The sequence below is a fragment of the Callospermophilus lateralis genome, chromosome 6 (genome assembly GCF_048772815.1).
Source record: "Callospermophilus lateralis isolate mCalLat2 chromosome 6, mCalLat2.hap1, whole genome shotgun sequence".
In the NCBI taxonomy this organism is placed as follows: domain Eukaryota; kingdom Metazoa; phylum Chordata; class Mammalia; order Rodentia; family Sciuridae; genus Callospermophilus; species Callospermophilus lateralis.
In genome coordinates, this window is record NC_135310.1 from 161371654 (window position 1) to 161398503 (window position 26850).

Here is a 26850-nt window from a genome sequence, read left to right on the forward strand (position 1 = left end):
GTGAGGCCAATTTGGAAAGCAGTATGGAGATTCCTGGGAAAGCTGGGAATGGAACCACCATTTGACCCAGCTATCGCCCTTCTCGGACTATTCCCTAAAGAACTAAAAAGAGCATGCTACAGGGACACTGCTACATCGATGTTCATAGCAGCACAATTCACAATAGCTAGACTGTGGAACCAACCTAGATGCCCTTCAATAGACGAATGGATAAAAAAAATGTGGCATTTATACACAATGCAGTATTACTCTGCATTAAAAATGATAAAATCATAGAATTTGCAGGGAAATGGATGGCATTAGAGCAGATTATGCTAAGTGAAGCTAGCCAATCCCTAAAAAACAAATGCCAAATGTTTTCTTTGATATAAGGAGAGTAACTAAGAACAGAGTAGGGAGGAAGAGCATGAGAAGAAGATTAACATTAAATAGGGATGAGAGGTGGGAGGGAAAGGGAGAGAGAAGGGAAATTGCATGGAAATGGAAGGAGACCCTTATGTTTATACAAAATTACATACAAGAGGAAGTGAGGGGAAAGGGGGAAAAAATAAGGGGGAGAAATGAATCACAGTAGATGGGGTAGAGAGAGAAGAGGGGAGGGGAGGGGAGGGGAGGGGATAGGGGATAGTAGAGGATAGGAAAGGCAGCAGAATACAACAGACACTAGTATGGCAATAGGTAAATCAATGGATGTGTAACCGATGTGATGCTGCAATCTGTATACGGGGTAAAAATGGGAGTTCATAACCCACTTGAATCAAAGTGTGAAATATGATATGTCAAGAACTATGTAATGTTTTGAACAACCAACAATAAAAATTAAAAAAAAGGTGGATTTTACAAGGCAGAATAAGAGAGGAGAATCCAGTGCCAGGGTTGCCTATACGTCAAACGAGAGAGAGAGAGAGAGAGAGAGAGAGAGAGAGAGAGAGAGAGAGAGAGAAGCAGAACGTTGTTAATCTAGAGATGAATACTTTTAAGGCACCATGAGAATACTCCTGACCCACTATCAAGACCACCTAGCAGAAAGGCACCAGTGCTCTGCATGAATACCAGGGGGGAGGGGGTGGGCCCTTAACAACTGATCCATAGACTCCCAGTTCCAAGTGACACCTGTGTTAGTTTGCTCAGGCTGCCATTCCCAAATACCCAACCTGCGTGACGATCAAGGTTTGGTTCACCCTGGTTTACAGGTGGCCACCTTTGTGGAGGGTCCTGTCCTCACAAGGCTTGTCCTCTCAGTGCCCACCGACTAAGTCTCTGTCTTTTTTTCCTTAAGGTGAGGCCCCTCTCTCAGGGACACCTATCCCTTTTCCTGAGGACACCAGTCCTATTGGATGACAGCATCACCCACAACCTCACTAACCATAATCACCTTAAAGACCCTGTCTCCAAATGTAGTCACCTTGAGGTTTGTGGCTTTGGCCTGTGAATTTTGGTGGACATGATTCAGCCCATGAAAACACCCTTTCCAAAGTTTACTAGGCCTTAAAATAGGCCAAGGGACACAACTGGGACAGGTCTCTTCCTTCCATGGCGCAGCTTCTAGATGCTAAGCCGAAGAAAACTTCGCTAGGGGCGTCTCTGCATCTGCTTGATGCTACGACTGTGAATGGACCCAGTTCCACCTTCTGATGACTGGGCCAGCCTCGCTCCCAGCAGTCTCCTTGCAGAACCCAAATGGTCCTTACCCAACCGCCTCCTGTTCCCAGTCTGTGGAGGAGGGTCTCAAGTGGGGATTGCAGAACCAGCGGAGAGACCTGCCTGCCTTCCACACCCTCTTTCCACAGATACCTTCCAGCCAGCACCCGGCCGCTGCTCTGCCTAGAGCTGGATAGCCTGGCCTGTGCCGCCGAGCCACTGGGGTGCAGTCAGCACCAGGCTGCTTGCCCGCGGGTCCCCAGCTCTGACTACTGGAGGGTGGCTCCACACACCACGGCAGTGCACAGGAAATCACCCAGACCTAACTTCTACCCTCCCAATGAAGCAACCCAAACTGATGTGTAGCTTTGTAACCTACAGTTCCACAGGAAAGGGACATGGGAACTGGGCAGGAGGGACATCTAGAGGTCAATTTGGTGGCATTCCCTGGGCATCTTTCCTGTTGGTGGGATGGGAATGTGAGGCCTTGCTTCAATTCTGGACACAGGAAACTGCAGATTCTCTCCACCCCCATTCCTCGAAGCCAGAATCCACTCATCTCCTTGACACTGTCTTCAAGGTGAGTGTCCTGGAGCACAGGATTCCTTCGAAGTCTTGTTCAAACATTTGTTTCCTGTAACCACTAGCTTTTCCTGAAGTAATTTCTCTAAAATTTTCCTTCATCTCTTCTCCAAAGCATCAGCTCCTTTACTGGAAATGAAGTAGACCCTTATGATCATCATGTGCAGGAGAAGGACTGCAGATACATGCTTCAGTGCCCTTTTGCAAAAGCAAAGCTGTATTATCTGAGGTGGGGTTCTGCCTGAGTATCCAACCAAGTCTCAGTTTCCTCATCACCTCCTTACTGGTTTTCCAGGGAAGAGAGGAGGCCCTGGCATCACAACCCTAACCCCTCTGGGGGAAAGAAGAAAAGCTCTGGAGGATGGAGGAGGAAAGAGAGATCCTGGCTGGGAGGGATAGAAAAGTTTCTCTACCCAGATCTTGTCTGAAAGAAGTTGGTTACAGGCACATGATGGGCAGCCTCCTGATCCACCCAAGGCCTCTGCTAGTGCAGTGAGAGGTCTCAGAAAACCAGTGAAACATCTACAATGAGGTGATGCATCAGCCCCATAGGGCAGGTGGCAGTTCACGGTGATGAGCTTCAGATACTGCCCTGGGCCACCTCCTGGTGGGACCTGGTTCAATTCTGCTCAGGATGCATCTTGTCCACATGAATCTTGCACCACTTTTCTCCTGCTCCTGTTCTGTAACATCTCCCTAACCCCAGTATATCTGCCTCAGTGTCTCCACCTGGGTTTTGCTTTTGAGAAGAAAAAAAATTAAATAAAATTTCCAGAGAGTAATGGCCACTAACTCCATCCTTGTCCTGGGACTGGAGACATAAGACTTTAATGAAAATGAGGAAGTCTGAAAGACAGGAAAAGGAAGTTGGTGGAAGGGACTGTGCAGCCATAGAGCACCAAGATGCAGTTCTGGGGCAGCCTGTCTTAGCTGAGAGTGAAAGAAAGCTGTCCACAGGTGACCCCAGGAGAGGGCATCTGGGAAGCGGCAAATGCCTTTGGTCAATAAGCACAAAGGCTACTAGTTTCGTGGAAGAAATTTTTGCGGGACAGGAAAAGATTGGTTAAGATACTTCCTCCTTAAAGACAATAAGTCTGACAATGTTCTGTCCTCAGTTCTCAGAAAGGGCTCCTGAGAGCTTTGCTCAACTTGTTCTGGAGTTTCCACTGAGTTCAAAGCTGCTCTGGAAGCAAAAATGTCTCCATATGAAGCATCTTCGGCGGATTGGGAAAAGATGCTTTGGGTTGGGGTTGGGGCTGGGCTGCTTGGGTCATCTGGTCCTCAAGGCATGGATCTGGGAGGGGTCAAGATAGGAGAAAGAAAAAAGAAAGGGAGGAAGAAAAATCAAATGAAATAGAAAATGCAAAACATTTATGTAACAGAATGGATGTTTAATCACATGATGAAGAAGATGAGTAGACCTTTTGGGATGCTGGCACATTGGTACAGTGGAAGTGTGCTTGGGCCCATAACCCGGAGGTTCATGGATCAAAACTCTCCTGTTCTAACTATTTCGAGAACTACCACAGCTTTTAGAATGCCTGCAAAAAACCTATTTGCTCTCTTAAATAGATTGTGTCACTGTGGCTGTCCTCTTTAAGAAATGTGGTTGACATTTTTCTTCTTCCTTGTCCAGATGTTTGCATAGCTCTCTTTTCACTATTTTCAAAGACAGGCAAGTCATACTTGGGAAGAAAAAGCAATATTTTCAGGTTTAATTCCAATTAAGTTTTACCTCTTCATTTCTCTGTGCTGAAAATGTCTAATACCCTTGGGGTTAAAATCCTCTGGGGAAGTAAAATGTATTAAATTTAAGGTAATTAAAAGATTTTCGTTAGCATATGTATGCATACAGGGAAATATGTAAATTAAGAGTGGATTCAAGGATGCATAGAAAGTTAATACTTCTTATCCGTAGGCAAAGGTAATTTTAAAATACATTATGACAGCACATCTAACTTTGCCTATGGAAGAAAACAAAAAAGGGACATTTATCACTCAACTATTTTTTATGACAAACCAAGTTCCAGATTAAGTAGTGATTTAAATACAAGATATAAAATCGAGTAGTGATTAAATACAATATATAAATAGCCAATATAGCTGAAATTGAGAACTCAGAAGAAAACACATTGATTTGATAACTGTTAAAAATATTTAATCATTGAATGCTTAATAAAAATGCTTAAATGAATTCTTACAAAATAAAAATACAAACTATCTTAACTAAAATGCATACAATATCACAGAACAAAAATCCACTTGAAAAATAGAAATGGAGGCGTCTGGAGGAGTCTGAGCATGCGAGATGAGGATGAGCTGTTCTCTCATCATGTCAATCAAAAGCAGTGTCCTCAGCTCTATCAACCCTTGGGAGTTTTCACCAATTGCACCATATTTTTTTATGCTTCCATGCATTGTTTCCCACTGGTCTTCTGAACTGTTTTTTCATAAATTTAAATAATTTTGAGAATAGAATTGCCAGCATGTGGTGAAATTTGAACATTAGAAGAATAAGCTTTTAATGAATATTGTCTATTGTAACCCAAAATCTAACAATCTGTCATGAACTGGAATTATTTGAAAATATACTTCTATAGTTTTATTTATCAGTTTAAAAATATTCATGAATCCTTCTTCTCTCTTTCCATTCCCGATCTGCCATAGAATTTCATCTCAACGTGTCACGTGTTTATGCTTAAAATCGATGACTAGCTACCTTTCATAGCGCTCTGAAACAGAAAAATATGCAAAAAGGAAGACATTATTTTTAGTCGTTACCAATATTTTCCTGTATTTTGAGTTTTTTCATTGGTTTTTAAATTTAGTGGCAGTATGCAATCATTAAAAAGCGAATACGTAATTTTTTAAAAGTACTCTGTACATAAAAAGCAAACTTGTGCTGGAAGTGTGTCCTTCGCCCCTGTCCCCATTTAGCTCTGGTGTCTTCAGACGTGACTGAATCGGAATGGAATCACAAACAAGAAAACCGTCAGTAGTTTGGGAAGAACAAATGAGGAAAATTAGGAAGGTCCCACCGAGACTTGAACTCGGATCGCTGGATTCAGAGTCCAGAGTGCTGACCATTACACCATGGGGCCTGCTGCCTGCATGGCCTTTATCAAGACCTCTCTGTGTGCTGCTCGGCTGGGCTCCTGCCTCTGGCTCCTACCTCTTCTTCTGGGCGGTCCCAGGCGCTGACGCTCTCCCCAAGCCGGCACCATGAGCCAAAACATGGTTTATCCTTTAGTTGTTTTTCTCAGGTATTTGTCATAGCTATAAGAAGCTGACTAACACATCCTACAAATAACAGGTTTCTTGTGACTGTCCCTTGCAGTGGCTGTCACAGGACAAGGTCTTTATATGAGGTCTTTTCTGAACAGTTGGCTTTTCCTCAGGCCTAGAGAAGACCTAGAATGATGAAGAACAATTCTTTGCATAGAGAGGGTAGTAACCCTGCAGGAGAGAGTCCAACTTTTCCACAGGAAGATTCCAAATGCCCAAACCTTGTGGGAAAACCTTATGATGGGGATGATTTTGACCTGCACAGGAAGAGCTCATGGGCTTCTGGTCCCTGAGCATATCCACCCAAAGGGAATACATCGATTTTCTCCCATTTTCCAATGCCAAAGGGGAGTCTCCATGGAGTTCTTGAATTGTTAGTTAGAGTGCCCCACATGGAGAGGTGCCTCTGCAGCAGGCCTGGGGTCAAAAGTGAGTTCATTTGCTCTCTCTGGGGCCATAGTCTGCAGTGCTGTCAGACTCTCCTTCAGGCCAGCTGGAAGAGAGCATCAGGGAAGGCCCTGATGACCAGGGAAGAGTAAGTGCCTGTGTCAGGGAAGGAGACAGGGGCCTTCAGCCTAGATCCTTGCCTACTCTGCAGGGATAAAGAATCTTCCATTTAATTTCCAGATGTAGTCAGGACCATCCAGGAGCCAGACCTAGGATAGGAGCTGGGCTTCCTACAACTGGCAGGTAACCCAAACCAGACAGACTTCACGCCCACAGATGGGATACCTGAACCCAGGTAAAGGGATCCCAGCAAAGGCCCCAGTGGGAAGGTCTGGGAGGTCCAAATGAGTATGTAAGGAGAATTAGAGATCTAGATCTCATGAAGGTGGACAGGAGGAAAAAAAGTTTTGCAGGCAAAACAAAAGAAGAGGGAAAAATGAGTGGAGGAAATCGAAGCTAACTTTGGGCTTTGTGTGTGACAGGAAAAGTGGCGAATAGGTTGGAGATGTGTGCAGGCTAGGGTGACAATTGTTGGTATGTAGAGAGCAGCCTCAAGCAGAAGGTAAAGGACTGGAGTGACTCTCCAGGGCTGTCACTGCAAACTGCTAAGTGCCATACAGAGAAACCCAGTGCAAGGGAGAGGCTTCACCAAGGGCAGTGAGATTTGCAGCCATGATGCTTTCTGCTCCCACCTGTGAACTCGACTCTTTTTTTAAAAGTATTTTTTTTTTCAGTTGTAGGTGGACACCACGCCTCAATTTACTTATTTTGAGAGAGAAAGAATTTTTTAATATTTATTTTTTAGTTTTCGGTGGACACAATATCTTTATTTTATTTTTATGTGGTGTGATCGAACCCAGCACCCCACACATCCCAGGTGAGCGCCTTACTGCTTGAGCCACATCCCCAGCCCGCACCTTTATTTTTATTTACTTATTTTAATGTGGCGCTGAGTATCAAACCCAGTGCCTCACCCAGTACCTCACCCGCACTAGGGGAGCACTAGGGGAGCACTCGGGGAGCACTCCGGGAGCACTCTACCACTGAGCCACAACCCAGCCCCTCCCTGGGCTGGGCTTTTAGGCCAGCCTTCCGCGGAAGAGTGAAGCCTGGAGGAAGCACAGGTCCAAGTTCACTGCCCTCGATTTTTGAGTTGAGATGCTGCTTTCCAGGCAGGGAGCAGGTAATGTGAGCATTCTTTTAAAATCAGGCACTTCTCCTTTATGCACACATTCCTTTCTAGGAATCAAGCCAAAGGGAGACCCCGGAGGGATGAGCCCCTCACCGTCTAGAATGTTGATTTCTGCCTATGGGCTTGCTTGCAAGGTGGGCTCGCACTTCTGAGCACAGAGACTACTTTGCTCATTAGAGAAAATGGTGGGTGGGCTGGATGACACGAAGGTTTGAAAAGATAAGATTTGGGTCTCAGGTGTTAGTGGATCTCAGGATAAACATAACGGTGGATTTGCAGGGAAAAGTGACAAAAGGGATGAGGTCCCACCGAGATTTGAACTCGGATCGCTGGATTCAAAGTCCAGAGTGCTAACCATTACACCATGGGGCCAGCAAGCAGCTTCTTCTAACAAGTTTTTCTTGTGACAAAGATCAATCCCTGCACCGTCACCATGAAATTTTAAGACGGTCTCTTTCAATGAGATGCCCGCGCCCCCTAGCGGAGCATTTGGGAAACCTGTGGGTGTTTTGCAGGTCCAGGGCCAACCGTCCTTTTGGGGTCACGTCGGGGTAGGAGATGCTGGACGTCTCGCCACGCCCACTGCGGTGCGGCACAGGGGGCTGCCCTCAGGACGCACAACTTTGGGGAAACCAGCTTGAGCGTCCACTGGGTGTTCCCGGGGCCTTTTCTGACAGTGAAATGCTCGTTCCCGTATTGTCTGGAGCCTCCACAAAATCATCCTCGCAGGCGATTGGCAGCGCTGATCAGGACCTATTCACTTCATTTTGAAACCGGAATTCGCTGCTGCCCCCGACGTCGGTGGAGACGGAATCCCTCCCCAGCTAGCCCGTGACCGTCCGGCTGCGCGCGGGCCACCTTGCTGTTGGAGAGCGCAGACACTCGCCCGCCGTCTGCATCACGGCCCGTGGCCATCTCGGCTGCACACCCGGGAAGATGACATGTTTGTTTCATGCCCCGGGGTTCTGGCTGGTTTACGTGGCAGTAGGAACCAGCACAGGATCCTGACCTAAGCACTCTCACTGACGTCCGGGTGGACAAACCCCAGCTTTCTGCGGCCATGACTAATGCTTTAGTGAACAACTACGTTCAAAGATTCCTTACGAGACCCTTTAAGAATTTGTTATGTATCTTTAGAACTGATGGTTGGTCACAATATTGTTGACCTGGGGTGTGAGACAGTGGAGTGAAACGTGAAAAAGTAAAATATATTAATAAGATGATTAGGGATGAGAAGACGCTCCCCAAAGTCCCCCTGTGATTCCAGTATCATTCTCATCCCCCTAATGCATGGTGCTTAATTATTTCTGTTGCAGAGGACTTCTTATTTGGTTCTTACCACTTTCCAATGAAACCGGGCTGGTTTCCTACTTCCCACTCTGCAGTTGAGGCTGGGTAGAATGAGTCTCCGCACAGGTCTAGTTGCACAGCAATAACTGCCTCCTTGGACTGGAGGCCCCTTTGTGGCCTCAGATCCTTAGGTTGTTGCTTTGTTTTTGTTTTCTCATCAAGGAATGGTCACTGGATAGGGGTCTGAGGAGGTTCCCAGAAGGAAGAAGAGACCTCAACTCAGTCCTGCAGGTTCTTGACTTGCCCAGAAAGAAATTTCAGGATGCATGAAAAGAGGCACAAAGATTTTTTTAGGAAAGCAAGGTGACTTATTCAGGAAAGCAGCAATAGTGCAGGATGCTCTCTCAAAGGGAGAAGTCATGTGAGAGGGAGACACTTTGGGGGTCTCTGGCTCTTCTTTTAAAGGAAACTGTAAACCAGGAGACTGGGACTGTTGGGGTGATAGCTTGGTGAATTGCATTCTCTTTGCCATGGAGCACAAACAGGCTCCTCAGTACTTGATCCTTTCAGGATCTCTAGGTTGATTGCATCCAGCGAACAGATGATGTTTGGAATATACCCACGACAAGTCTCTAACAATATTTTTCCCTTGGCTTTATTTAGTCTAAAGAAAATAGGTTATGTAAGCTAGCCATGCATGCAGGCATTAATCATCTAGACTCACAGTACTCTAAGATTTAAAGGTTTTTTATGAATTCAGGCCTGGGGAGTAAAGGTGAGGGTGTGGAGCTGCTCCGATTTAAAGTTACAGTTTCTTTTCCCTTTCTTGCTGGTTGTCTGCCTGCCTATCCTGATTTTTTTCTCTCTCTGACCTCAGAATCAGGCTAGATGGTCTAGCTCCTACTTCCATTGAATGGGGAGGGACAGGAAGAGCTGTGGGCCACTGAATGGGAACTTAGACTCATTTGCGTGGCCAAGCCTGTAGGTCTTTGCACTCTTTTCCTTTCTTTCTGACACACAGTTCTTATACATAGCAAAATTGACTAAAATTCTGAGCCTGTAGACTTCTGTACACCCAGACACTGAAATTCCAGCTCAGCATACTCGAGAACTGAGCTGTGCTAAGCTTTTTAAGATGCAAGTGCATCGTCTGAGGCTGTCATCAAGAAATTTGTGTTATAGGCCTCAAATGGAGTTATTTCCCAGAATTTGAAGAAAGGATAGAACTTGGTTATCATATGAGCAAAACCCAATAAAATATTCTTTCCCAGACCTTAGGAAAATCATCAAGTCAAATGTAAAAGTCAAAGTGAAATGGTAACAATTTAACGACAGACCCGAGCATGAGTCTATAACTGGCATGCTTAAAATCTAGAAAGAAATTCTACGAAGTGAAGGAAAACAGAAGTGTGTTGGCTGCCAGTGAGAAAAGTTATAATACACCCCTGGAATTGTGGGAATGCTGCTTAGTGATTAGGCTACTTCATTTACTTTACCTTTTTTTTCCTCGCTAAAACACTTTTTGATGGAGAACTTGTGGTCAGAGCTTAGGCCAGGCACATCTTCTATAACAGCAATTTCTAAAAGTTCTCGTAAGATTTCTGCTATGCACTGCTATGCCTTCTAAGTTTTGGCAATGTGAGTGTATCCATCAAGTGCAAGCATCCTGATAAGGTCCCTGCTTGCACCAGTCAATTACACCTTATCACACTGCTGATGTGAACTGGCTAGGGGAGAGTCCAGTGTGTGGGGCCTTGCTTGCTGTGATCTGTGTGCATTCCCCCAAATTCATGTGGTAGACACTTAATCCGGATGCCACGACATTGAGGAGTGGGGCCTGTTGGGAGGTGTTAGGTCACAAAGCTCTGTCCTCATTTATGGTCAATGCCATCATCAAAGTGCCCCATGGAGTCAGAGGTGGGTTACTTTTTGCCCTTGGGTTGCAGTAGGCAGTGGGGACACAGTACTCCCTCCCCCTTCCTGAGGACACAGAGGTCAATAGCCATCTTAGAAGCACAGCCCAGGCCCTCACCAGATTCCAGACTTGTTGGGGCCTTGATCTTAGAATTGTACCTCCAAAATTGTGAGAAAACAAATTTCTGTTCTTGATAAATGATCCAGTGTCAGACATTCTTTTATTTTTATTTTTTTCAAACAAATTAACCACATTTATTAATGCAGTCAACAGGAGTTTTTAGATCACTAATGTAATCCAGAAGGCTAACAGCCATGCCCTTTATGGAAATTTCAAAAACAAAAATTTTGACAGTAGAAGTTCCATGTACTCAACACTCACCTTCAATAGTTATCAAAACACAACATACAAATAAAACTTAAGGTCAAAATATATCATTTACTGATACTCATGAGAAAAGGCACCCAAAAGACCAATTATGTGGCTTATGATTCTTCCTTGCTCTTTGATAACCTTTCCCTCTGTGCCTCAATTTGCCTGGCAGGTACTTCCATCAACTAAATCATTCCCACTTTAAACAGAATAACATAGATACGGAATTACAACATACATGCTGATACCTTTAGGTATTCAACGGAACAGGGAGCAATTTATGAGGATTCTTTATCATCTTGGAGCCCCAGGAAGATGGTGGCAAGCATGTGCTTCCAAGGATACCCATGGATCCCTGCTCAATGAAACCTGAGAACCGCTAAAATAAAATCTAGAAATTCAATCAGTTTAAAAAGTACTCTAGAGTAAAAAAACTGGGCATTTATTAAAGGTTTAAATCATTTCCTTTACTCCATGAAGGAAGGGAAGCTGTTCTAGATTACTAACCCCACTTATTCTAACAAATGCTCAAATAATCATTCTTCCATTTCCTAAAACTGGTAAAGCACACAATGTAACTTGTGGCAGCAAGAGGGAGACAATAAAATACAAAACATTTCTGGAATACTGTTTTCATCAGCAAAATTTATGATCTTGATCTTTCCTTCTTGCCTTTGTATAGGGCCAAAAGGGAGACATTGGCTACTTTAACAACCTTGAAGCGGACTCCAGGAATGTCAACAACAGCATGACCTTTTCGACCAAATCCAGCAACTACAACTTCATCATTTTCCTTAATAAAGTTCAGGCAACCATCACTGGGTACAAAAGCCATGATTTTCTTGCCATTCTTGATCAGCTGGACCCTGACACACTTCCTGATGGCAGAATTTGGTTTTTTGGCTTCAACCCCTACTTTTTCCTACAATTCCCTTTGCATGGGAAGCACCTCCAAAAGGGTTGGCCTTCAGGGCTGTACCCAAATGGGCCTTCTTGTATGGTTTATCCTGCCACTTTTGGTCCCACTGGTGACTACGGAGCTTCCTGGCAGTACGAAGACGGTGACACTTGCCATCTTGTCGATGCCACGGGCGAGCAAAAGAGCCAGACATTCTTTTATAGCAGCACAAACAAACTGACATGCCTCAAGGTTTCCCAGCCTTAAATCCCCCAGATTATTCCACTCTAGCGTGTTCTTATAAATATGTTCTGAGAGACCAAAGAGCAGATTCTCATAGGGAAACATGAGGCTATAAAATTTTTGAAAAATGAGAAAAAACTTGCATGAAAGAATTTGAATCTACCTACACTAAATATATGAAGATTAAAAAAAACCCAAAAAACAAAGCATACTATACGGGTTCTACATGCTTTCTATCCTCTTGTTATGAAATCGCATCTTCTTCAGCTTTCTCCTGTTTCTTCATGCAAAATATGCATTCAGGCCTACTTTATCTTATCATATTTACAAATACAAATTCAGAATCTAGTTAGTTTCATAAATGAAGTTTGTAATTAACAAAATGACTAGAAGAAAATCAAAGGACATGTTCCCTCTTTCTTGAAGCAAAAAGAATTATAATTCTTTTTATAAATGAGGTCAAAGAATTTGAGATGGCATGTGAAATTCTTTCTCCCACATGATACAGTTTTGTGCACTTTAATCCATTTAGGCTGTTATAACAAAAAAAAACAAAAAAACAAAAAAACAAAAAAAAAAACCATAAGCTAGGTGGCTTGTAAATAAAAGAAACTTATTCATATGTTTCTAGAGGCAGGATTTCAAAATTGTGGAGCCAATATATTCAGTTTGCTGAGGGATGGTGCTTTGCTCACCAGATGGCGTCTTGTACCACTGCACCAGGTTGTTTATTCAAATCAACACAAACAGGGAGGGTCATCTCACTTGTACCAAGTCTCCTTAAATGTGCAGACACTAGACATAGCTGCACATCCCATAGATCTGTATCTGTGTGGTATGCAATTCCAATCCATTTCCTTATTTGATCATAAGCTATAAACTAGCAATATTATATCTGATATCTCTTTTTTTTTTGAACTTTCAAAATGTATTTTAATCTCATTCCAAACAGAAATAAAATTTCTAGATACAAATACATCTCATTCAAATCAGTTTTTAACATACATTCAGAACTTAAAATATTATAAGGATCCCAATATTTTCATCTTTTATAATCTCAATATATTATATATTTAATATATTATATATACAATACATACATGTAGTCAGCAGGATTTCAAAGTAATTTCTTAAAAGTCTGATCAGTACTGATACATATTTTTAGACAATTAAAAGAAACTATCTAGGATCACAGAATAAAATAAAATATGGCAGGCCCAAACCTAACAGCAAGACTGCAAATGTTCATATGGCCAACAGTTTTAAAAGAACTTTCAACTGGGCTGGGGATGTGGCTCAGTGGTAGCGCGCTTGCCTGGCATGCATGCCGCCCAGGTTCCATCCAAACAAAGATGTTGTGTCCGCCGAAAACTAAAAAAAAAAAAAAAATAAATATTAAAAAATTCTCTCTCTCTCTCTCTCTCTCTCAAAAAAAAAAAAAAAAAAGAAAGAACTTTCAACTTAGGTAAAATATAATTTAAAACAACACTTTTGCTACTCTCAAGCAGTAGTACTTGCAGATATCAAGCACATACAACTCCATTAAATTTAAAGTATCTATGCAGCTTTCCTTACTGTAATATACAGTAGGTATCTCTTCCTTTCTGTTGGATTTTTTTTGTTGTTTGAAGAGTAACTAATATATTACCAACAGAAATGACTTTAGTTCTGTTCTCTCCCCTAAAGCATGGCTCAGTTTGAAGATTGTTCTATAGTCAGCCACTAGGACTACTAACAGTACCTTAATACCATTAAGAGCATTCAGTAACTAGTTTGAAAGACTGCTGGAGGTTTCTGTAAACCAAGGTAATCACAAGTATTACCCCTGCAGATAGCCCTCTCACATTAGTTAAAACAGTAAGTTAAAATTCCAGTGAAAAAGTGTAATAGTTAATAATCCACCTTGTGATTTTAAATAGTACAACATTAACTCACCCTGAGAATACAGAGGAAGCATTTTAAACAGGATACTTTGATATGTATTTTTTTTCCTTTGTATTTGCTTTCTTCTGGTTTTTGCTAGCCCTTCAAGGACACAGATATTTGAATTCCAAGTGTGACTTGGATAACCCTTTTTGTTAACTGAGATTCATCCCATAGTCAGATTCTGATGATAGAAGAGCCCCAAAAGGCTTGTAGAAAAGAGGCAAGCAGCATGGCCAATCTCAAAACACCATGTCAAAAATGATAGAAGTCCTCGAAAAAGGAGAGGAGTAAAAGTGTTTTTAAGCTGCTCAGTGCCACTGTTATTTGTGGAACAGTTACCTTCATCTTCCCATCAGCAGATGGTAATTCAGAGTAAACAGAAATGGAGTGTAGACTATTATCCACTGGCAAGGTAGAGACAGATTCTGGATAAATGCCCCAGGAATGATTGCCTAGTATTTTCAAAAGCAGAGTTGTATGAAGCAGCATTACCAGAGGTGGCATATACTGCAGGACAATGACACAAAGGTAATAAAAGATTCGAGCCACCATTTTCTGTAGCTCAACTATACTTATTCGACCTACTTCTTTCTTCATCTGATCCACACACTTCTGGGCTAAGTTTAAATATGCTTGCAGGTGACTACACATCATGGCCAATCTCAAAACACACAGCAGGATTATTAACCAGAGTCGTAGAGTATCAAATGTAGCTTCTGTCATTAAAGGGACACTTTCTTTACCCAATGGTGGGTTCATAATGTAGTCTTGGTGATTGGTTTTACCCAGAGCAGAACCATAAATAAAAGTGCCAAGAAGTTGATATGAAGTAATGTTCTTCATTAAGATGAAAAACATATATTTATCTGCATGTGTTTAAGTGCATTTTCTGCTTACTGTGTAATTTTTTCTGTTACTAAATTCAGGGCATCCAGATGCATTTAAGCCAGCCGTAATCCAGGAAATGTCAAAAAAAGCCCCAATGAGTAAACAGAAAATATCCAGGAAAAATTTGAAAGTAGGTTTTGAAATAGGACCCTGAGATTCTAAACCTTGCTTTTCAAGAAATTGTATGGCACTGTCTGAAAAATTTGTAAACCCAGTTTCAAGTTCAAATTCCAGATAATTCTGTTACAATAAAAACTGCCATTGCTTTGACAAGGAAAAAAAATCCAAAGGTGACACAAACTGATCTTTCACCACCATCTTCTAATTGCAAAAGACAAAACCAGCAGGCACCATATTAAGCTGATATTCATTTTCTGTGTAGGCTTCATAAGACTGTAGTAGACTTCAGTTACTAGATATATAACTGTAGCAGCCACTGTGAAATCCACCAACCACTGGTATTCTGGAAAGTAATGCAATGCTAAAGTATCCACTTTTGTAACTGACTTTGTTTCTAGATGAAGGTCAATATCCTTTGGAATGATTAGTGCTTTATTTTCAATGTGACCATTATATTTCCTGTCTTTTCTGCTTTTCCCTTTTTGTTGCTTCCCTGCAAGAATTCTTAATTCTTCTTCTGTAGGATGCTGATACCACCTTAAACATGGCACCAAGGACGGGTAGTGGACCAGACACCCCGGAGCCGCCGGATCTCCCCTGCTCATGTTGCAGAAACCGTGAGGAAGCTGATCTCTCTCTTTTTAAGTGTGAATTATTACTTGTCAGATTTGTCTACTAGTTCCAAAAGGGACTAATGGTACTTTCTTCCACCTGCTCAGAGGAACAAAGAAAGACTGTGATTGCTAGATTGATTTAATGAGTAACTATGTCATGTTAAACTGGCATCTAGAATTGTACATATTTCAGAGTCTTGATGCTCTTCAGAGTTCATGTCTACTTGTTTTATCCTCAAGCTCTGTCATCATTTAAAGACACCTCAAAGGAAGACCTTGGTGTAGCTACTGACAGCTTCCTCTTGGGCTGCTCTTTCCATCTGTCCCTGCAGACCTTAGGCCCACCACACCATTTCTGATTTTCTTACTTCATTGCCTGGAAAGCTGTCTTGCATTCCCTCTACTCCTATCAGCAATGCTATTTATTCTGTGCTCCTTAGGCTTTTCACACACCTCTCCAGGAATATTCATTATATTGTCTTAAGGTGTGTTTTAGCAATATTTAGTGAAGGGATTCTTTATACTATTTATGAATGAACAGTGCATTTTATGAATCAAAATCCAAACACCTTAAAAAAGTTATAATGAAAAGATCCTCCATCCATCTAGCTATCTTTCTTCAGAGGCAACCACAATTATAGTTGTTTAGTATTCTCTCAGAGATAGTTTGCATTTCTATAAGCACCCACACACAGGCACATACCTACTACAAACACATACCACAAATGTGCGTGTACACATGTGCACACACACATGCTCTTGCACACACACTTTACACAAGCATACCCACCCACCACCACACATGCACACACTTCTACTGCACTATCCTCTACTTGCTTTTGGTATTTGACAGTAAATTTTGAAGATCGTCACCACAAGTGCCTAGAGAGGCTGTATAGTCTACAGTAGCTGTAATATGGACTCTGAAGCCAAAGTCTGGTTTCGAACATGTTGTCACTACTAACCAGCTATACAACCTCAGGCAGTTTGTGCAATTCCTCTGAATCCTCACTTTATGATCTGTAAAACAGTTATAATAATATTTAATCTCATAAAGTTGCTATGAAAAATCAAACTATTTAAAGAACTTTTAGAACATTATGTGGCACAGGGAAGAAAAACAGCATTCTTATTTGTTTATCCACCAAGTAGAATGGTATACTGAAATTTATTGCTGATCATTCAGATTGCTTCTAGTCTTTTGCACTTCAAACTATGCTGCTGAAAAATCCTGTAAATATATCATTTTGCACATTTTTAAAAATAGTAATTTTATATAGGTAGACTTTCTGGGTGTAAGCATATAAGAACTTTTAATTTTGACAGATATTACTAAATTCTTTTGTTGTTGTTGTTGGGGGTGGAGTAACTAGGGATTGAACTCTAGGGCACTCAACCACTGATCCACATCCCCAGCCATATTCTGTATTTTATTTAGAGATAGGGTCTCATTGAGTTGCTTAGTGCTTCACTTTTGCTGAGGGTGGCTTTGAACTCGTGATCCTCCTGTCTCAGCTTCCTGAGCCACTAGGATTACAGGCATGTGCTACTGCCCCTGGTGAAACTCTTTTTGAAAGTTCTACCAGGTTGCAGGATCACCAGCATTGACTAAGAATTAAAGTTTGGTAGACTTATTCAGGATTTTCCATTCCTATCCCAGCAGACAATGAAAGGATTATGGTGAATAGTAGATACTGAATAAAATGTTACTGGGTGGTGAATGGTTTAGGAAATACAGCTGGGATTTGGTGGTACCAATAGCAGAGATAACATGATACCTGGGAAAAGTTTTTAACAGAGATTGCATTGTGATCTCTGCTTTTGTGATCTTGCATAATAGGACTTCAAGCAAGATCTGAGATTTAGTGAAAGTACAGCAAAGTTTATTAGGAGAGAAAGTAGAAGGGGGAAGCATGAGAGAGAGAGAGAGAGAGAGAGAGAGAGAGAGAGAGAGATATTTCTCAGAAGGGCAACTTACTTCTTTGTGTACTAGCTTTTATTTGGCAAGGAGGGAGATTGTGAGAAGGTGCTGCCCTCATATTACTTATGGGCTCTGGATTCACAAACACATTAGCTTAAGAACCTGAGGCAGCTCTCGGTCATCTTGGCCTGGCTGACAGGTCCTAATTGGAACTGGTTTTACATAGTTTATGGTGGTAGGCTCTGGTCTCAATCATCCTGCTTTCCCAAGTCTGGGGATCTCTGGTCTGGGTTGTTTGTGTTGTGTCTTGTTTAAGACATCTTATCAATCAGGCCCTTCTGAGCAAATACATCCTTGTCCTCTCCTGAATTTATCTATCTTCCTTCTATTCTAAAGGAGTAGTTTGTAAGGCTGAGACCATTTAAGGGTCCTGAAGTAGCTGTCCTGTCAGCTACATCACTGAGTGCCAATGAGGTAGGGGTGTTGATTAACTCATGTGCTCTGTACCAAGTATTCCTAAAGGGCTGATCCCCTGCTCTTGTCTAATGTCTACCTAATAGTACCAAGAAAAACATTTAAAAATGTACTTTAGTATCTAGTTTCTAGTGAAGCCATTAAGAAGAGTCAAGATGCTAAGTTTTACTGATCACTTTGGGCTGGTCAGTTACAGAAATTTCTCTTAGAACCAGGAAAGGGTGATTAAAAAGCATCTCCTAAGTTCTGTTAATACCGTAATGCAACAGGATGGCAGTTCATGAATAAAAATTTGGCCAGAGATTGTTGATTTATTGGTTTTCCTGTAGGAAAATGCTTTATTATTGTAATAGTCTTCACATACATGATTCTGATATATGCAAAGGTCAAGAGAAAAAAGGAAAAAGAAATACCGAGTGACTATTAAAAGATCCTCTTTTAAAATTGTCATTGAAATCTCCAGGTTATTCACATTTTACAGAGGAAAGACATCTACAAGAAACTGCTTAACTTGCTTCAAGACAGAGGTAAGAACTGGCCTAAGTGGATTAAGGGTCAAGCACAGTACCTGAACATGTTAATATCCAACAAAATTGAATAAACAGATAGTTGTAATGCAAGAGTGACAGATAAAAGCAAAGGCTTCTTTTAGTGCTTATTTACAGGGTTATGACCTAAGACAAGCAGTACACCTCCAGAGTTCGGCTGCTTAAGTTCTATTCACCCCGCTTGTGGCTTGTATGACCTTGGACATTTGAGAAACCAAAGATGGCAGTACTTACTTCATTATGGTGCTGTTGTAACAAGTTAACACAAATCCAACATTGTAACATGCCAAACTGTACACGCTGTGCTTAGTAATAATACATTAATTCTACAGATAAACAGATAACTGAGTCCTTAAATTTATTCGTGGTGACACATGGCAAGTGCTGCCGCTGGCGCCAGAAGGCAGGCCTTTCATCCTATCCAACCTAGGCTGTGAATTTTGTTACACTACCTTCCCACTTCCGCAAGCAGAGAGCCATCTTCACCAAGCAATTCCTTACCTAAAACAATCATATTTCGGAGACTGGAGGACACTCAAGGCTTCAGTACAGAGCCAGCCTTGCGGTCACGTAAGATTGCTCGGATGCCTGCTAGCGGGCGGCGCTGATAGTCTCCTCCTACAACTGTGAGGTTTGCAAGGCTGTTCCTCCAGTTTTCAATTTGGTCCGAAGCCTTCTGACAACACGTTTACCCGATTTTGGTTTTCTAGGTTTTGTTGCCAAAATAAGTATGTTTAACCGAGGGCGGAGGGTAGGGGGGGACGGACGGAGGGAAGCGCCACCACAAGACGACACGTGACAACATTTAGGCATCACCAAACTCGCCATCCGCTGGCTGGCCTACCCCAGTAGCGAATTCGCGGGTTTATAAGGAGCACGCCGAGATCACCACCACGGGGGTGGTGTACAAGCTCAAACGCTACGACCTAACACTCCATGGCTTCATCCGCTAACAACGCCTGGTGACCTCTTAATTGCAACTCACCAATTTGTTTTTTCATCTCGTAAAACCGCAAAAGCCAGGAAAATGACATCAATAAGTATCCCAGCACTTTTTAGGAAGTGTGGGTGGCTCTGAAAAGAGCCTTTGGGTTTAGTCAACGCGGCCTCAGGACCATTTACTTGGAGCTGGTGTACTTGGTGACAGCCTTGGTGCCCTCGGACACGGCGTGCTTGGCCAGCTCCCCGGGCAGCAGCAGGCGCACGGCCGTCTGGATCTCCCGGGACGTGATGGTCGAGCGCTTGTTGTAGTGCGCCAGGCGCGAGGCCTCGCCCGCGATGCGCTCGAAGATGTCGTTCACGAACGAGTTCATGATGCCCATAGCCTTGGACGAGATGCCGGTGTCGGGGTGCACCTGCTTGAGCACCTTGTACACATAGACCGAGTAGCTCTCCTTGCGGCTGCGCTTGCGCTTCTTGCCGTCCTTCTTCTGCGCCTTGGTCACCGCCTTCTTGGAGCCCTTCTTCGGGGCAGGAGCGGACTTGGCTGGCTCAGGCATGGCGAGAAGGAACTGGCGAAAGTGAGGAGTTCACCACCCGCGCCTCTTTAAGTATAGAATGTTATGTAAATGAGGAGTAGTAGAGGTCTGTGGTGATTGGTGGTTAACTTGGCCTGACGTCAGGTGCCAGTTCTGTCCAATCAAAGTCCGCGTCTTGCAAAAGTGCGTTCCATTGGTCAGAATGAAAATGAAACCCAACCCATCTTACCGCTTCGTTTTCGCGCCCAGAGGAGACTATAAACACTGCGTCCTTCCACTTGCCTTCCAGTTTTAGAGGATCCCGGGTTTGTCTGTGAGTATGTCTGGACGCGGCAAGCAGGGTGGCAAGGCTCGCGCCAAGGCCAAGACGCGCTCCTCCCGCGCCGGCCTGCAGTTCCCGGTGGGCAGAGTCCACCGCCTTCTGCGCAAGGGCAACTATGCCGAGCGGGTCGGGGCCGGCGCGCCCGTCTACCTGGCGGCGGTGCTGGAGTACCTGACGGCCGAGATCCTGGAGCTGGCTGGCAACGCGGCCCGCGACAACAAGAAGACGCGCATCATCCCGCGCCACCTGCAGCTGGCCATCCGCAACGACGAGGAGCTCAACAAGCTGCTGGGCAAAGTCACCATCGCGCAGGGCGGTGTCCTGCCCAACATCCAGGCGGTGCTGCTGCCCAAGAAGACCGAGAGCCACCACAAGGCCAAGGGAAAGTGAAGTTCCTATAACCTAATCTTCCTAAAACCAAAGGCTCTTTTCAGAGCCACCTACAATTTTCCGTAGAAGAACTGAACGCTGGGCTTACATCTTTTCAGGCTCAATTAGCCTCAAATCGTAGTTTTTTTCTAAAAGATCTACATTTTCATATGTTTCGTGGCTATGCCCGTTTTTTTCACAACTCTCACCCCCCCGCCCCCACACTTGTTAGTCCTACCGAAAGAGGATCAGGTGAAGGGATTATTTTCAGTGCTAAATGTAATGGTTTTAGGTATATCCTGAGTTTTCGCACATAAGTCCTCAGCACGTAGGGTTTTTTACTTTCCTGAGCCAAGGGTGCAGTTTAATTAATGGTACTTGAACAATTACCAGCTTGTGTGTCTGTCCTTATTGTTTTTTTTGTTGTTGTTGTTAATGCAGTTGTGAATGCTACAAGTTGATGGCCTTTTTCACATGCTAGATTCTACTTTAAAGATGATTTGACTTGGTTTCTTAACTAAGTATTTTGTGTAAATGGGTAAAGGTTTTATGAATGTAAGGGAATCACACTTTAAAAATAGAATTGTGCTGCGTTATCTAAAAGTGAAAAATATCTCGTGCAAGGTTGTTTCTCTCCAGATTATTAGTTTAAATTTTTCACATGCAAGTCAGATTTTCTTGGTGCAAAATAAACTTAAAATTTTTAAAGTGAAGGCTTGAACATTGAGGTCACCGGTCGAGTTTAAGTGATTAACATGGTAGCCAAACGCGTAATCACTGGCAAATTCGAAGTTGGAAGTCTGAAGTAAGAACTGCTGAACTAAATATTGTACTTTTTGGCACTAGTCCTTCGAAATCTAGCGTGCCAAAAAATGTATGGTAGTTTTTATGCTAATACTATATTGAAATATTGTGGACATATTGGGTTAAGAAAAATATTGAAACACATTTCTCATCGTTTTATTTTGCTGTAATTTGGCTCTAGAAATGTTAAATTACATCACTTGCATTTATTTCCACTAGAAATAGCTGGTATAAAGCAAACAGGAAAAATGGGGACAGGTCATATAAACTAAGAATATCAAAGTATTTGAGGTACCATAGGGAACGTCTCAAGTCCTTGACCAATCTGATCATCATTGGGGGCCTGGCTTATTTTTGTCCAATCAGCTTCAGACTCCGACTATAAGTAAGCGGCCGGCTTTCTCTTTACGCGAACCGAGGAGCTATGGCCCGCACGAAGCAGACAGCGCGCAAGTCCACCGGCGGCAAGGCTCCGCGGAAGCAGCTGGCTACCAAAGCCGCTCGCAAGAGCGCCCCGGCCACCGGCGGCGTCAAGAAGCCTCACCGCTACCGGCCGGGCACCGTGGCGCTGCGCGAGATCCGCCGCTACCAGAAGTCCACCGAGCTGCTGATCCGCAAGCTGCCGTTCCAACGCCTGGTGCGCGAGATCGCGCAGGACTTCAAGACCGACCTGCGCTTCCAGAGCTCGGCCGTCATGGCACTGCAGGAGGCCAGCGAGGCCTACCTGGTGGGGCTGTTCGAGGACACCAACCTGTGCGCCATCCACGCCAAGCGCGTCACCATCATGCCCAAGGACATCCAGCTGGCCCGCCGCATCCGGGGAGAAAGGGCGTGAGCTCAAGACTCCCTAGCCACCTTCCCAAAGGCTCTTTTCAGAGCCACCCACACGCACGCTTAAAAGAACTGTTGCTTGTACTTCCTAATCTCAATTCTGGACTTCTTAGAATCTCACTATAAAACTTGAAGTGTATCCTGCTACTGTTATACGTGTGCTCGTTAGTGTGATTTTATAAGCATCTAAATAAGACCTGGTAGATAGAACCATCTCTCTCCTGAACTTTTCAATTTGCAAAATGTCTGGGGGAAAATATCAATCAATTTTTAATCAAACCTTATTAATGTATGTTATCCAGTAATCAGAATTACAATCTCAATACTTTTGGAAATTAGATAACATCATTATTGCAGCCTTAGAATCTGCTCAATGAAATCAGTCATTGAGCACACAACAACAGGAATTAAGTAATGCAGACTTTGGGGACAATCTCAGTCTCCCAAATTAACAAGTAAATTAAAACTCTAACAGAACATGTGGAATGTAGCTTTTGAATCGCCTCAAAGTCCCTGTTCTCCCTCCTGGTCAGAATCAGACTCGGACAGGAATACCTTTTTTGCTAGCAAAGCAATAAAACTTTTCCCTTTTTCTCAAAATAATGTCCTTGTTATTGGATTGGCATCAAGGACAAGGACTGATCTTTAGGTAACAACTAGGAATTAATTTTCTTCTGGGGAGGAAAACATTGTTTAGGAAGGATGCAATGGGATCACAGGGCCTCCGGTGAATACTGCAGGTTAAGTGTCTGCTGATCCAAGCTAAGGCTAATTGCTAAACAGATAGTATTCTTGAGTGTTGTAAGCAGTGCATTCCTTCGTTCCTGGTGGAGAAACTAAGAGTTATATTAATAACATATTAATAATTCAGGAAGATCCCACATAATTTTTTTTTCCAGGTTTAAATCAAATTTTACTCTTGCTGGATAGATTGGGCACCTTCTGGGAATCTGCAGCCAATATACTTCTCACAATTAACGCTTAGATTCTGATTATATGAAGCTTTTGTTCAGGGGACAGTGATTAGTTGCAATTATAAGTACATGGATATTCTCTGAAAACACTCTGTGGTAAACTACAGTAGTCTGGTTAATATTTTCTGAACTTTGAGCATGCATGCTTTCAACTTCCCATATAGGAATTCATTTTTGCTATAGTAATGGCACACAAAAATGAATAATCAATAATGCCAGATTATTTTTGTTCATGCTAAGAGGTAGATAGCAATGCTATTCACTAAAACAGGGTCAATCTGGGGGTATGTTTTATGACTTTCTTGGCTGAGAAATCTAGAAAGTAGATGAATATGCATGCATGAATTCAGGAAAAAATTTTGGGATGGACAAAAAGATTTGGAAGTCATTATTACATAAAAAGTATTTAAAACTAAAGGAGTGACCTACAAAATTCCTATTGGCCGGTCATACTGTCAATATTGTCATACTGTCAATATTGAAAATCATATTAGTTTTCTTCAGCAAAGCCAAGTCTTTGGTGATGGGCATTTGCTGCTGGATCCCCTATAATTTCCTCTAATTTCCAATTTCCCTTTCCTTCATATCACACGTTACCTTCCACACATACTACTCCTCTATGTTCTCCTAATTACCTATGCTTTGGTTATTTTAGCTATAATATCTTCATTATTTGTTCTGCTTCTTCTCAGTAAAATGTCTCTTTAGAACAGAAATAACTTTTTAAAAAGAATAGCCAAACTAGAATTTAATAAAAAGAAAAGTAGTCATTACATCTGAATTTTCCAAGATGGAAAAACTGGTAAATGGCATAAATGTTCCAATAATTTTTAAGGCTCCAGAATAAAAGAAACTCACTATGCCTGTATAGACATATGGAAAACAATGAGAATCTTTGACCTCACTATTCTCAAAATGGCCATTGGCTTTTGGTGGGATATATGGATAAACACATATGTGGATGTTATGTATAGGGATATATAAATATATATGTATATATATTACATATATTTTAATTTTTTTCCAACTTAGGATATCCACCCATTAGTGCTCCTGGAATAACAGCATTCAGTAGCATAATTATTCTTACAACAGAGTTTGGGCTACTATACCTGGCCAGCTATTTAGCCTTAGTATACTGAGGAAGTATTTAACTCATTTAACCATAACCATGTTTGTGAGGGGTCTATGAGAATACACAGGTACAAAAAGGTAAACTAGAAATATACAGAATAGAACTGGAAAATATCAGTTTGCTTCTTACACAACTTTAAAGGTATTTTGTGAAACAAAACCTACATGTGAAACACACCTACATGGGACTATTAGTTTTAGATTCTTGCAACTACAAGAGTTGAGGGTAAAAAAGATTGGCTAAAATAACTTATGCCTTAGTAGTATTACATTAAAGGAAACTTAAGTTAGAGGTTGAGGCAGGAGGACATCAAATTCAAGGCCAAAGACATGCAGTCTCAAAAAGGGATGGGGATGTCAGTGGCCAAAAGCCACTGGGCTCAATTCCCAGTACCAAAAATAATAAATCTAAAGACTATAATAATCAACAGCAGCTTTTTGCTTGCGTCTCTAAACATTTCCTAAGCATCAGTGGTAACCATCCCTCTGGTGCATAAAAGATCACCTGCTGGAAGTATGGGTTTATTTCCAGTTAAACGTTCTTGTAAAGAACTTCACACTGTAGAGCACAAGTCAACAAATACCCCCAAGTCCCTCATAGCTCCCCGCTGAAAATTATGGCAAGGAAAGGGGTGGCGCTCAAAGGGACAGTATTAACGACATCTAGGAGACGTTAACGCTTACTTAGTGTCACCCTTTTTATGACTGTGCAAGTGGCTCTGAAAAGAGCCTTTTTTAAGCACTTGCAAATCTGGAGCTCACTTAGTTTTGTGGTGGGTTTAGGTCTTCTTGGGCAACAGCACCGCCTGGATGTTGGGCAGGACACCGCCCTGCGCGATGGTGACTTTGCCCAGCAGCTTGTTGAGCTCCTCGTCGTTGCGGATGGCCAGCTGCAGGTGGCGCGGGATGATGCGCGTCTTCTTGTTGTCGCGGGCCGCGTTGCCAGCCAGCTCCAGGATCTCGGCCGTCAGGTACTCCAGCACCGCCGCCAGGTAGACGGGCGCGCCGGCCCCGACGCGCTCGGCATAGTTGCCCTTGCGCAGAAGGCGGTGGACTCTTCCCACCGGGAACTGCAGGCCGGCGCGGGAGGAGCGCGTCTTGGCCTTGGCGCGAGCCTTGCCACCCTGCTTGCCGCGTCCAGACATACTCACAGACAAACCCGGGATCCTCTAAAACTGGAAGGCAAGTGGAAGGACGCAGTGTTTATAGTCTCCTCTGGGCGCGAAAACGAAGCGGTAAGATGGGTTGGGTTTCATTTTCATTCTGACCAATGGAACGCACTTTTGCAAGATGCGGACTTTGATTGGACAGAACTGGCACCTGACGTCAGGCCAAGTTAACCACCAATCACCACAGACCTCTACTACTCCTCATTTACATAACATTCTATACTTAGAGAGGCGCAGGTGGTAAACTCCTCACTTTCGCCAGTTCTTTCTCGCCATGCCTGAGCCAGCCAAGTCCGCTCCTGCCCCGAAGAAGGGCTCCAAGAAGGCGGTGACCAAGGCGCAGAAGAAGGACGGCAAGAAGCGCAAGCGCAGCCGCAAGGAGAGCTACTCGGTCTACGTGTACAAGGTGCTCAAGCAGGTGCACCCCGACACCGGCATCTCGTCCAAGGCCATGGGCATCATGAACTCGTTCGTCAACGACATCTTCGAGCGTATCGCGGGCGAGGCCTCGCGCCTGGCGCACTACAACAAGCGCTCGACCATCACGTCCCGGGAGATCCAGACGGCCGTGCGCCTGCTGCTGCCCGGGGAGCTGGCCAAGCACGCAGTGTCCGAGGGCACCAAGGCTGTCACCAAGTACACCAGCTCCAAGTAAATGGTCCTGAGGCCGCCGTTGACAAGGCTCTTTTCAGAGCCACCCACGTTTTCTCAAAAAGTGCCAATTCGCTGTTTTGTTTTTAAGGTAGAAATGTTTTCTGATCCTGTTGGAATTGTCTCTTTGTATCTGCCGCTGGTTCTTATTTTAAGAAAGCCTTTTATGCATTGACGAGACCCTTAATCTCTTTCCTTACATTTCTATTCCAGATTATGTTTATTCTGGAGCCAGCATATCCCTTTGTTCTTATCACGCACTTCTCTATAAAGAGACCATCTATCCATCCTTTACTCGTATGTATTTGCTGTGCAAACTGGGTTTTTAAGTGCCTAATTTGTACCAAGCAAACTTCCTGCAATGGGAAAGTCCACATGGAATCTTGGAAAGAATGGGAATGTAGGCTCTAAACTGGGCAAGAAGCAAAGTAGACCCTGCTTCAAGTGATTAGAACCCGTGCAGTCCGGAAGAGGAGTTGCTCAAGGCAGGAATCTGAGCAGAGTAGAATGGAGGAGTCCTTTAGAGTTAGTTGCTGGTGTCAGGAGTGGTTGGGGATAAATGTGGCAGGATCTGCCAGAGAGGCGTTTAAGATCCTGAGGGGTTCTGTTCAGCAGCAAGATTAGAAATAAGGCAGTCGGAAAGAGGAGGAGGAAGGAGGATGGAAGGGACAAGAGTCAGCTGACTTGAGGGGAAAATGAAGGAGGACAAACCTGAATGACATGTAGATCTCATCTTCTGTTGAAATGCAGAATTTCATTAGT

General features: G+C 43.2%; 6 protein-coding genes, 2 non-coding genes and 2 pseudogenes across 9 annotated transcripts in view; 3 read left to right on the forward strand and 7 right to left on the reverse strand.

The window, feature by feature from the left end:
• LOC143401644 (uncharacterized) overlaps positions 1 to 26850 on the reverse strand; it is a 742139-nt gene that overhangs the window by 194093 nt on the left and 521196 nt on the right. The window lies entirely within an intron of this gene.
• Positions 5253 to 5324, reverse strand: Trnaq-cug (transfer RNA glutamine (anticodon CUG)). Its single transcript has one exon. It is a non-coding gene; the product is annotated as a tRNA-Gln (tRNA).
• Positions 7448 to 7519, reverse strand: Trnaq-uug (transfer RNA glutamine (anticodon UUG)). Its single transcript has one exon. It is a non-coding gene; the product is annotated as a tRNA-Gln (tRNA).
• LOC143401650 (small ribosomal subunit protein uS12 pseudogene) lies at positions 10590 to 12851 on the reverse strand (annotated as a pseudogene).
• LOC143401659 (histone H2B type 1-C/E/F/G/I) lies at positions 12982 to 19979 on the reverse strand. 2 transcript variants are annotated; one of them, XR_013091688.2, is made up of 2 exons: positions 18858 to 18921; positions 12982 to 13236 (listed from the first exon to the last, which is right to left on the reverse strand). XR_013091688.2 is itself a non-coding variant. In XM_076859324.2 (2 exons), exon 1 carries the CDS (start codon positions 19853 to 19855, stop codon positions 19475 to 19477), a length of 381 nt encoding a protein of 126 aa, XP_076715439.1. In that variant the 5' UTR covers positions 19856 to 19979; the 3' UTR covers positions 12982 to 13236; positions 19342 to 19474. The 2 variants fall into 2 exon arrangements, 1 of the variants encoding a protein (XP_076715439.1); XM_076859324.2 differs by lacking the exon at positions 18858 to 18921 and adding an exon at positions 19342 to 19979.
• LOC143401702 (transmembrane protein 161B-like) lies at positions 13955 to 15371 on the reverse strand (annotated as a pseudogene).
• On the forward strand, positions 20118 to 20562 carry LOC143401657 (histone H2A type 1). The gene has a single exon (XM_076859322.1). The coding sequence runs from the start codon at positions 20154 to 20156 to the stop codon at positions 20544 to 20546; it is 393 nt and encodes a 130-aa protein (XP_076715437.1). The 5' UTR covers positions 20118 to 20153; the 3' UTR covers positions 20547 to 20562.
• On the forward strand, positions 21752 to 22370 carry H3c10 (H3 clustered histone 10). The gene has a single exon (XM_076859319.1). The coding sequence runs from the start codon at positions 21754 to 21756 to the stop codon at positions 22162 to 22164; it is 411 nt and encodes a 136-aa protein (XP_076715434.1). The 5' UTR covers positions 21752 to 21753; the 3' UTR covers positions 22165 to 22370.
• LOC143401662 (histone H2A type 1-H-like) lies at positions 24860 to 25471 on the reverse strand. The gene has a single exon (XM_076859328.2). It carries the CDS (start codon positions 25411 to 25413, stop codon positions 25048 to 25050), a length of 366 nt encoding a protein of 121 aa, XP_076715443.1. The 5' UTR covers positions 25414 to 25471; the 3' UTR covers positions 24860 to 25047.
• LOC143401661 (histone H2B type 1-C/E/F/G/I) lies at positions 25674 to 26335 on the forward strand. Its single transcript, XM_076859327.2, has one exon. The coding sequence runs from the start codon at positions 25712 to 25714 to the stop codon at positions 26090 to 26092; it is 381 nt and encodes a 126-aa protein (XP_076715442.1). The 5' UTR covers positions 25674 to 25711; the 3' UTR covers positions 26093 to 26335.